General features: G+C 40.4%; 1 protein-coding gene across 3 annotated transcripts in view; it reads right to left on the bottom strand.

Annotated features, from left to right (window-relative positions):
* LOC115223962 (interleukin-1 receptor-associated kinase 4) overlaps nucleotides 1-12510 on the bottom strand; it is a 99839-nt gene that overhangs the window by 22533 nt on the left and 64796 nt on the right. For 2 of the 3 annotated variants that reach the window (XM_029794715.2, XM_029794716.2), the window contains exons 3-5: nucleotides 12110-12270; nucleotides 8248-8289; nucleotides 1594-1644 (exon numbers count right to left, since the gene is read on the bottom strand). In XM_029794715.2, the coding sequence (XP_029650575.1) occupies nucleotides 1594-1644; nucleotides 8248-8289; nucleotides 12110-12270 (254 nt within the window). The remainder of the gene's footprint in view (nucleotides 1-1593; nucleotides 1645-8247; nucleotides 8290-12109; nucleotides 12271-12510) is intronic. The other variant, XM_036512895.1, reaches the window with a different exon arrangement.

Genomic DNA, 12510 nt, shown 5'->3' with positions numbered 1-12510 from the left:
CTTTAGTCGAGCAAATCGACCCCGGGACTTATTCTTTGTAAGCCCAGTACTTATTCTATCAGTCTCTTTTTGCCGAACCGCTAAGTGACGGGGGACATAAACACACCAGCATCGGTTGTCAAGCAATGCTAGGGGGACAAACACAGACAAACATATACACACACATACATATATATACATATATACGACAGGCTTCTTTCAGTTTCCGTCTACCAAATCCACTCACAAGGCATTGGTCGGCCCGGGGCTATAGCAGAAGACACTTGCCTAAGGTGCCACACACAGTGGGACTGAACCCGGAACCATGTGGTTGGTTAGCAAGCTACTTACCACACAGCCACTCCTGCGCCTATATATACATATATACGACAGGCTTCTTTCAGTTTCCGTCAGTTTCCGATTATTTTTTTTTTAAATGTGAATAAATAAGCATCATATTTTGCAGAACAATCTGAATGCTAAAGGGTTGAGGTGGCATTGAATGGAGTCCCTAATCCCTGATCTAAAAGAAAAAGATTGAGCTTGTTATGAGAACATTTGTCATAAAGAAGTTGTTCTCCTGTGACAAATACAACAGTGATTAGCATATTCATGGGTGCGTGTGCCAGAATACATTAAGAATAAATATGCAAATCATTGATGGAAAATAATATTGGAGCAAGAGGGTGAAAAGATCACAAATGGTGACGAAAGACTAAACTCTGCATGCGAAAACCTGTTGAGGCAAGTGAAACCGAAAGCGAAATCAAATTTGATGACTGGCATCCATGCTAGTGGAACGTGAAGAGCACCATCTGAGCGTGATTGTTGCCGGAGCGGCTAATTGGCTTCTGTGCTGGTGGCACGTAAAATGCACCATTTGAGCGTGATCATTACCAGCGTTGCCTTACTGGCACTTGTGCTGGTGGCACGTGAAAAAAACATTCGGGCGAGGTTGTTGCCAGTGCTGCTGGACTGGCTCCTGTGCAGGTAGCACTGTAAAAAACACCATTTGAGCGTGGCCGTTGCCAGTACTGCCTAACTGGCCCTCATGCCGGTGGCACGTAAAAGTACCCACTACACTCTTGGAGTGGTTAGCGTTAGGAAGGGCATCCAGCTGTAGAAACTCTGCCCGATCAAGATTGAAGCCTGGTGCAAACCATCTGGTTCGCCAGTCCTCAGTCAAATCATCCAACCCATGCTAGCATGGAAAGCAGACATTAAACAATGATGATGATGATATATATATACATACATACATATATAAAGTTAAAGTTTAAATCTAAATTTAAAATCTAGTAGTATGCTGATAAAGCATGTTCACTTCCCATGGCTACCTGGTGTCATCCACAGTAATTGCACAATCGTTGCTGGATCTACATCAAGGATTCCTTAGTGTAAGGAACAGCACATTCTGTAAAGAGGTTGGTGTGAGGAAGGACATCCAGCCATAGGAACCATGCTCAAACAGACATTGGTGCCTGCTGCGGGCCCTGAGCCTTACCAGCTCCTGTCAAACTGTTCAACCCAAGCCAGCACAGGAAATGGATATTATGAGGATGATGATGAAATATAAAGTAAAAGAGGGAAAAAAAAAAAAAACAAACGACTCACCAAAATTATTTTGATTTGATTCTGTTGATATTTGCCCTTCCAGATATATACCTGCAAGAGAATAAAGGTCCACTCTGAGTTTGAACAGAAATGACATTCATGAAGGAAAGAATACAATACTCACTTACCCATCCACCCATCTATCAAGAGACTGATAGACTAAGTACTAGGCTGACAAAGAATAAGTCCTGGGGTCAATTTGCTCAACTAAAGGCAGTGCTCCAGCATGGCCACAGTCAAATGACTGAAACAAGTAAAAGACTAACCTGAAACTTTAATGGAAGATTTTGATTTAGAACCCCTTAACCCCTTTTGTTAGCATATTTCTGTCGAAATCTACTGCCGTTGCTTCAACTAAATTTGGAAGCAATGTAAAGTTTGGGAAAATTTCATAAAGCTGATGTTTAGAACACGAAATTTTGATGGTTAAGTTATAATTCAGATCACTTAAACCTCTTAACAGATTGTCTAGTACATTTTCGTTCAGAGATTTTTTTTTTTATTTGTTTGTCATTTGATTGCAGCCCTTCTGGAGCACCACCTTTAGTCGAACAAATTGATCCCAGGACTTATTCTTTCTAAGCCTAGTACTTATTCTATCAGTGCCTCTTGTTGAACCGCTAGATGACAGGGATGTAAACACACCAGCATCGGTTGTCAAGTGATGGTGGGGGGACAAACACAGACACACAAACATATACATACATACATATATATATATATACGACGGGATTCTTTCAGTTTCCATCTACCAAATCCACTCAAAAGCCTTTGGTCGGCCCGAGGCTATAGTAGAAGACACTTGTCCAAGGTGCCATGCAGTGAGACTGAACCTGGAACCATGTGGTTCGTAAGCAAGCTACTTACCACACAGCCACTCCTGCACCTAGATGTCTAGAAAAAAAAAAAACTTAAATAAAAATATATGTTCATTATCCTCTGAAGTATCTGTCACTAATTTCTAACCTGGAATACTTCGTTAATGATGTTATTCCTGTTTTCTGTCACTAACGATCTGTAACGATCATTTCAATCAGTAACTTTATAATAAATCAAAACTGATTGTGGCCGTTGCCAGCCCCACCTGGCACCTGTGCAGGTGGCACGTAAAAAGCACCCACTACACTCTCGGAGTGGTTGGCATTAGGAAGGGCATCTAGCTGTAGAAACACTGCCAGATCAGACTGGGCCTGGCTTCCCAGACCCCAGTTGAACCGTCCAACCCATGCCAGCATGGAAAACGGACGTTAAACGATGATGATGATGGTGATGATCCAAAATAATTTGTGTATTTTGTCTTCTTTATATACAAGATTCAAAATAAATAATAATAAAATATATTTTTTGCATGAAAATTGGAAAAAAATGTGTATGTTAAGAGATTGAAGTAAGAAGTTTGTACCAGCATAAAGGTATATTCGGGTGGGTTGGTATTAAAAGGGTAAAACTGAAGAATAACAACATGTTTGGTTTGGCGTACTTAATCGTGGGAATTAGATCGGAGAAGTGGCTGTGTGGTAAGTAGCTTGTTTACCAACCACATGGTTCCGGGTTCAGTCCCACTGTGTAGCACCTTGGGTAAGTGTCTTCTACTATAGCCTCAGGCTGACCAAAGCCTTGTGAGTGGATTTGGTAGACGGAAACTGAAAGAAGCCCGTCGTATATATGTATATGCATATATGTGTGTGTGCGTGTATGTTGACAACCGATGCTGGTGTGTTTATGTCCCCGTCACTTAGCGGTTCGGCAAAAGAGACCGATAGAATAAGTACTGGGCTTACAAAGAATAAGTCCCGGGGTCGAGTTGCTTGATTAAAGGCGGTGCTCCAGCATGGCCGCAGTCAAATGACTGAAACAAGTAAAACAGTATTCCTACAGCTTACTTGGCTGTGATGGCCAGGCCAAACTGGAGCACTATCTAGACATACTTGTCTTGGGTAGCCAAGACAGATTGGGGTACCATCTCCACCTACTTGGTAGTGGTGGTCAGACCAGGCTGGTGATGACTGTGATGTTGTTTTTGTTTAGCTCTGGTTGACTATTATCCAAGAGAACTAGGATAAAAAATATTCCTGTTACGACAAATTTTTTGACTATGGCTGATTAAGGCAATGATGAAGATGATGATGATGATGATAGAGAAAACAGACTCATTTGAAGAATTAATTGAGACAAATGAAGATACAAGTGTGAAACTGTAGGAATGTAGGTCAGTAAGCTTTTTAGAAGATGAATGAATGTAGTGTCTGTGAGGTGTGTGTGTGTGGAGGGGTAGTATTTGTTGTAATGTACATGTGTGTGTGTATGTGTTATAGTGTGTGTGTGTGTTTGTGTGTTAGAGAGAGTGTGTGTGTGTTTGTAAGAGAGAGAGAGAGAAAGAGTGTGTGTGTGTGTGTGTGTGTGTGTATTTGTGAGAGAAAGAGTGTGTTTGTGTGAGAGAGAGAAAGAGTGTGTGTGTGTTTGTGAGAGAGAGTGTGTGTGTGTGTGCGCTTGTGCAAAAATGTACGTGTCTGTTTGTGGTAGTGTGTGTGTGTGTATGATAGAGGGAGAGAGAGAGAAAGAGAAAGAGGAGAGGGAGAGAGAGAGAGAGAGGAGAGGGAGAGAGTGAGAAACATGGATTAAGACCTTCCTTTTATTGATAAAATGCCCAATGTTTGAAGGAGGAGGGTACTTGTGCGATAGAGAATGAGTGGGGAGGAATATGGGGGAGGAGGGAGGCAAGGACAGATAGTAGGACCTTCCTTGGTGTTGGATATATGTATGTGTGTGTGTGTGTTACCTGTTAGAGAGGAGACAGACAGACAGACATAAGGCGAGAGAGACTTCTAGTCAAATAAAATCCAGTGTGAGACAGGAAAGAAAGTGGCAGACAACAGGATATATATACATATACACACACACAAAGTGTGGTGAATAAACTGTCTGGCTAAATTACGCAAGAATAAAAATAATGCTGACATCTCATTTTAACAGAAATGGCACGTAAGAAGCACCATCCGATCGATCGTGGCCGTTTGCCAGCCCCGTCTGGCACCTGTGCCGGTGGCACTTAAAAAGCACCATCCGATCGTGGCCGTTTGCCAGCCTCATCTGGCACCTGTGCCGGTTTCACGTAAAAAGCACCATCCGACCGTGGCCGTTTGCCAGCCTCATCTGGCACCCGTGCAGGTGGCACGTAAAAAGCACCATCCGATCGTGGCCATTTGCCAGCCTCATCTGGCCCCCGTGCCGGTGGCACGTAAAAAGCACCATCCGATCGTGGCCGTTTGCCAGCCACGTCTGGCACCTGTGCAGGTGGCACGTAAAAAGCACCCACTACACTCACGGAGTGGTTGGCGTTAGAAAGGGCATCCAGCTGTAGAAACATTGCCAGATCAGACTGGAGCCTGGTGTAGCCTTCTGGCTTCCCAGACCCCAGATGAACCGTCCAACCCATGCTAACATGGAGAACGGACGTTAAATGATGATGATGATGATGATGATGATTTACTAAAATTACTTTAAATTATCTTGAAATACTAAAGAGTAAATTTATTCAATAAAATCACCATTGGTTTCAACCACAGCCTCCAGATGATGCCGGAATCTTTTGCAACTCTTCTGGAGGGTCTCCTTGTTTAAGTTGGTGAATGTTGCCATAATCTTTGCCTTCAGTTCATCTTGGGTGTTACAAGGAGTTTTGTTGGTTTCTCGCTCAACTGTGCCTCACACATAATAATCAAGGGGGTTGCAGTCTGGGGAGTTAGGCAGCCAGGTGTTAGGGGTGATGTGGTTGCAGAAACTGTCTGACAGCCATGGTTAGGTTCTCTTATTTGTGTGGCATGGTGCAGAGTCCTTTTGCCAGGCATAGGATCTTCCAGTAGCCACCTCCTTGACCCAGGGCAGCAGTATCTCCTCCAGCACTTGATATAGGCCTCTGTGTTGAGTCTGAGGCTGTGTGGGAAGATGAATGGAGGCATAAAGTAGCCATCACTAAATGATCACTCCAAACATCACGATGTTGACTGGATGTTTAATTTTTATCACTCTCGGTACATGTCCTCAGATTGACACCCAGACACTCTGAAATGTCTGTATTGGAGTTTCCGGCACAAATGCCCAGCAGTACAGCATGTCGGTTTTAAATTTCTGGCAAAGTGAATTGTGTCATGGTGCTGTTTTTCTCACAGACAGTGCCCAAATGACCCTACCATACTGTGTAGTCGACAAAATCTAAAACAATGCGCATGTGAAATTAAAAATATAAAAATTTACCTATTGCACCCTGTATGTGTATACACACAAACACACATCCGGTTGTCTGTCATTTTTAGTACATTATAATAGATATATCAATGCATATATATTGTATAAATATATTTATTATAAAGTGATAAAAGTGACAGATAACAGAATATGTGTGAGTCTGTCCTGTTGTCTGTCACTTTTATCACATTACAATAGATATAATATATCAATATAGTGTATACGTATACACACACACTAGCAAGGTATTATGACACAAAGTTTATCATTCTCTATATTTGGAAAATATTTGATGTAACACTCATGTCATACACAACTACTTATTGTTATGTAATTATAACAATTATTTATGAATTACATGGGTCCTAAGTGTGACTTCAAACTGCATCCAGTAGTGGTGCCCTCGTTCAAGAGTTTCAGGATTTTGAGGAGTGTGGAACCACCACTTAGCCACTATGATTTTCAGGTCTAATTTGTCCTAGAGTTGTAGCACATGACACGGCCCCAGCTATGGGGTTAAAAAGCATGTCACCACCCGACTCAGGGTTATGTTGAAATCATGGAATGTGAAATCAATCAAAATCAAATTCGATGACTGGCGTCTGTGCTAGCAGGGTGCAAAGAGCACCGTACGACAGAGCGACTAACCGGCTTCCATGCCAGTGGCACTTAAAAGGCACCGTTCGAGCGTTGCCTTACTAACACCTGTGCTGGTGGCATGTGTAAAAAGATTTGAGCGAGGTCATTGCCAGTACCGCCTGACTGGCCCCCGTGCCGGTGGTACGTAAAAAGCACCCACTACACTCTCGGAGTGGTTGGCGTTAGGAAAGGCATCTAGCTGTAGAAACTCTGCCAAATCAAGACTGGAGCCTGGTGCAGCCATCTGGTTCACCAGCCCTCAGTCAAAATCGTCCAACCCATGCTAGCATGGAAAGTGGATGTTAAATGATGATGATGATGATGATGATGACATAGTGGATATAGACTATTTCAGCAAATAAACTTATTGAATTCATGTTGGATATCACTAGAGGCTGAGCAGATGACCAGACAACAAACTGACAATGGCCAGGACCAACCAGTTTAGTTAGCAAACAACTGTAGTCATGGCATGCACAAATGAGATATTTCAGCTACAGAAAGACTGGTGGAACTAAAATACTATCAGATATTCATGTTGCATAGCTTCATCACGACATCTGATGCGAAAAATTTGTGTGGGTTCAGATAAGTTGTTTGGTCAGATGATGGTGATTATATGAATATGTATTTTATATTCTGGGGTTGTAAACGATTGTGGCTCAAAATGGGTCTGGCATTAATGCCTTATCACTCAATCAGGACATCTGAGGACGTGGGCCAATTCAGCAAATGAATTTATTGACTCAAATGGTGAATATCACTTGCGGCTGAGTGGACGAACAGACAGCGAATTGTCAATGGCTAGAATCAACCAGCTCAGTTAGCAAACTTTTGCTTTCACCTGTAACCATGGCATGCACAGGTGAGATATTTGAGCTAGCAAAAGACCAAATGTGACTAAAACCCAAGTCAGACATTCCTGATCACTCAATCAAGACATCTAGCATGGAAAAATTGTGACCATTCTGAGGTTGTAAACACTTATGGCTCTTGCTGAGATGGCTGTAAGTGAAATTTAATTTTTTTCTTATAGTTTATACTTTGACTAGCACTATGACCCGGCAGTAGCAATACAATGATTGCTTTGCGTATATCTATGGGATGTGGTTTGTAGTTTATTGCATGACCAATTCTCCTGGGCCTTTATTCTATTTCTGAATCAGTTTGCACACCAACACAATGTTACTGTAAGCAATGTGTATTATTATTATTGGAAGAATTGGCAGAGTTATGTATAACTGTGTGTTGCATGTATTGAATTTTTTCTCGATATCCAGCCCTAGCTACAGCAGTATTGTAACATGGTGCTTGTACTTCCAAAATTTCTTTATTTGCAGATAACTTAGATATCCTAATTGAAATACTCTTAACTAATACCCATATTATTAATGGTGGATGGTTAGACGCTACATTTATATACTTGATATTATCATTTGGCTTATGAAAGTATCCAGTATCAAGATGATTATGAGTCGTTATAAGAAAGCAAGCTGGAAGAATTGATGTTACACGAAATGAAATGCTTAGCGGCGTTTCATGTTTTTGCATTCTGAGTTAACATAATAATAATAATAATAATAATGATAATAATAATAATTAATTCTTTTTATTGGCCACAAGGGCTAATGTAAATCAAAACATTAAAGGACAACACAAGACGATATACAAAAATTTTGCGAAGAAAACATCCCTGTAAACATTTCATAACAGTAATAACAATGTAACAAGTAAAAATCTCCCCAGGGGGGGAGGAAAATAATTACTTACCTCGATTGTCTCCTATGCAATTTGGCTGCTTCACAGACGTACCTAGGTAATTAATAATAATAATAATAATAATAATAATAATAAAATAATAATAACAACAACAACAACAATAATAACAACAACAACAACAACAACAATAATAATAATAACAATAATGATAATGATAATAATAATAATAATTTCATAATAACGATAATGATAATAATAATAATAATAATAATAATAATAATAATGATAATAATAATAATAATAACAACAATAATAATAATAATGGTTTAGAAGTTTTTCCTCAAGGGCAGCAATTTTGGGGTAGGGGATGAGTCGATGTAGTCGACCCCAGTGTTCTACTGGTACTTATTTTATCGACCCCGAAAGGACGAAAGGCAAAGTTGACCTCGACAGAATTTGAACTCAGAACGTAAGGACAAACGAAATGCCACCGAGCATTTTGCCCAGCATGCTAACGATTCTGCCAGTTTGCCACCTAAAAAATAAGATGATGATGATGATGATGATGATGATGATAGGTGGAAGCATGGCTCTGTGATCAGGAAGATTATGTCATATGGATTGTGGAGAATTACAGAATCAAGAATGAGTTAACTTGGTTCTTGTATCCCAATTGCACACACATAGAACTGAGTTTATTTGGTTACCGCAAAATTAAGGGCTCAGTTTATCCTTTATCTTTGCCTTCATTCAACCATAAGACAGCAACTATGCTAGAGAACTGCCTTGAAGAATGTTTAGTTCAATGAATCGACCCCAGTACATTTTTTTTGTCTTTAACCCTTTAGTGTTCAGATTTAACCCTTTAGTGTTCAGAACTAATTGGATAGTGACTCAACAACTAAAACTATTAGCGATGACAGGGATTTATTTGATGACAGCTCACGAACAATCTTATACTGCAACAGTTTGACCAGAGGATCTTAAACTCCAGCCACATCATATGTGGATGACTAGAGGTCACTGAACACTAACTGTGCTTCAAGATCTGTATATAACTCAGAATTGACCAGGAGTCAATTCTGATTATTCAATGTCTGTCACACTGTGGCAAGAGATAGAGGTTTGAGAAGAAAAAAGGGCCCGGGGTCACTGTAAACATAAGAACTTATAAATCTATGAAACGAGTTGCTGCTCATTATAATATATTAAAATCTTTGATTAGAATTAATCATGCATTATCTCATATCTTCAAGATCTTGATGGTGTAATTACTTAATGTAGAATAACATTGTAGGGTAGGTGTGAGAGCCTGGATCTGGTCAGTTTGAACGTAAAACAGATTAACTATTTTGGCCGGATATGGCCGGTTTAAATACTAAAGGGTTAAATCCATTTTTCAAAATTAATTGAAAGCACGGCAAGGTATTTCGACATATGGTAACGAAAGAGCTAAAGTGATCTAAATTAAACCCTTCCTTTGAAATTTCATGTTAATCTATGCTCCAAATGCCAGATTAATAACGACAAAATTATTTCAAAATTAACTGAAACCAAGGCTGTGTATTTCAACAGGAATATGGTAACAGAAGTGTTAAAGTGATCTAAAAACATTCAATCGAATCTTCATGCTAATTTTTGTTCCAAACACCAGACTAATAATGACATACATTTTACTACATTTTTTATTATTTTCCAAAAAAAAAAAAAAAGCAAAGTGGGGTGGCTGTGTGGTAAGTAGCTTGCTAACCAGCCACATGGTTCCAAGTTCAGTCCCACTGCGTGGCACCTTGGGCAAGTGTCTTCTGCTATAGCCCCGGGCCGACCAATGCCTTGTGAGTGGATTTGGTAAACGGAAACTGAAAGAAGCCTGTCGTATATATATATATATATATATATATATATATATATATATATATATATATGCATGTGTTTGTGTGTATGTGTTTGTCCCCCTGATGCTGGTGTGTTTATGTCCCCGTCACTTAGCGGTTCAGCAAAAGAAACCGATAGAATAAGTACTGGGCTTACAAAGAATAAGTCCTGGGGTCGATTTGCTCGACTAAAAGCGGTGCTCCAGCATGGCCACAGTCAAATGATTGAAACAAGTAAAAAAAAGTAAGTAAAGTATTTCAACAGAAATACCATCGCAAAAAGGGTTAATCAGGCAATTATTAACGTTGCTCGTTATGTTTCTGGGTTAGAAGGAAAAGCTGTTACACGCGTTCGCTCATTACGATTGTACAAAACACGTCAGGTCTATTATCACCATAGCAACGAAATTTGTACAAGAAATTGGATGAAATTTTTTTTGAACAGCTGAAGTCTAAACCTAAAACAGCATTAAAAATAGATATGCTGTGTGGTAAGCAGCTTGCTAACCAACCACATGGTTCCGAGTTCAGTCCCACTGCGTGGCACCTCGGGCAAGTGTTTTCTGCTATAGCCCCTGACCAATGCCTTGTGAGTGGATTTGGTAGATGGAAACTGAAAGAAGCCTGTCGTATATATGTATACATATATATGTATGTGTGTGTGTGTTTGTGTGTCTGTGTTTGGCCCCCTAGCATTGCTTGACAACCGATGTTGGTGTGTTTACGTCCCCGTCACTTAGCGGTTCGGCAAAAGAGACCGATAGAATAAGTACTGGGCTTACAAAGAATAAGTCCCGGGGTCGATTTGCTCGACTAAAGGCGGTACTCCAGCATGGCCACAGTCAAATGACTGAAACAAGTAAAAGAGTAAAAGAGAGTATGCAATAGAAAACACTTGCTCAAGATGCTTAGAAGTGAGATTGAACCCAAAACCAGAGTTGCAAAGCAAACTACATAACCACACAGCCATGTCTATTTTTATTGGTGGTGTTGTATTGTTATTATTATTATTATTATTGCAAAGGCGGTGAGCTGGCAGAATGGTTAGCATGCTGGGCGAAATGTTTAGTGGCATTTTGTCTGTCTTTACGTCCTGAGTTCAAATTCCACTGAGGTCGGCTTTGCCTTTCATCCTTTCGAGGTCGATTAAATAAGTACCAGTTACGCACTGGGGTCGATGTGATCGACTTACCCCTTCCCCACAAATTTCAGGCCTTGTGCCTATAGCAGAAAGGATTATTATTATTATTATTATTATAAAGGTGGTAAGCTGGCAGAATCGTTAGCACGCTGGACAAAATGCTTAGCGGTATTTCGTCTGCCGTTACGTTCTGAGTTCAAATTCCACCGAGATCAACTTTGCCTTTCATCCTTTCGGGGTCGATAAAATAGGTACCAGTTATGCACTGATGTCGATGTAATCGACTTTCCCCCACCCCCCCAAAATAGCTGCCCTTGTGGCAAAATTTGAAACCATTATTGCTGAGGCAACGAGCTGGCAGAACTGTTAGCATGCCGGATGAAATGCTTAGCAGTATTTTGCCCATCAGTCTGTTCCGAGTTCAAATTCCACTGAGGTCAACTTTGCTTTTCATCCTTTTGGGGTCGATAAAATAAGTACCCGTTATACACTGGGGTCAATATAATCGACTTATCCCCTCCCCCAAAATTGCTGCCCTGGTGGCAAAATTTAAAACCATCATCATTATTATTGCTATCATCTTCAAGAGTCCACAGCTCTTCAGTATCCTCCCACAAAGCCTCAGAGACCTACATGGAGTGGATGTAGGCATTTTCAAAACAAAACTGGATCTCCTCCCATCAAGAGTTCCGGATGAGCCTATCTCGCAGCAAGAAATGCAGATGAAGACAGCAGCATCAAGTGCCCTCATTCACCAAATGCCACATATCAGAAGAGGTTTCAAATAGTGAAAGTTTGACAAAGCTAATAATGGTGGTGCCCCAGCATGGCCACAGCCCTCATGCTGGAAGTAATAAATGAAGAAAATAATAAAGTTTTATTATTACTAGATTCTTACCCTTTAGAACATCAACGGCGACATAGTCTGCAGCAGCAACAAGATCGGAATCCAGGAGGGCCTTCATTAAGTGCTTAATTCGAGGGTTTTGCATGCCCCAGTCTTCTAGAATAATCCGGGTGGGACTTTTACCTGTACGTCGACTTCGATCTTGAATGTTCCTGACAAAAAAGAAAAACAAAAAAGAGAGAAATAAACACATTAATGAGCTTAATAAATTTGAAACTACTTATGAACATAATTTGTAAACCCTAAACCTAACTTTGGAACATATTAAAAAGAAAAACAAAAATAAAATAGGCGCAGGAGTGGCTGTGTGGTAAGTAGCTTGCTAACCAACCACATGGTTCCGGGTTCAGTCCCACTGCGTGGCATCTTGGGCAAGTGTCTTCTGCTATAGC

The sequence above is a fragment of the Octopus sinensis genome, linkage group LG24 (genome assembly GCF_006345805.1).
Source record: "Octopus sinensis linkage group LG24, ASM634580v1, whole genome shotgun sequence".
Classification (NCBI taxonomy): domain Eukaryota; kingdom Metazoa; phylum Mollusca; class Cephalopoda; order Octopoda; family Octopodidae; genus Octopus; species Octopus sinensis.
This window is presented reverse-complemented; position numbering and strand designations above follow the sequence as displayed.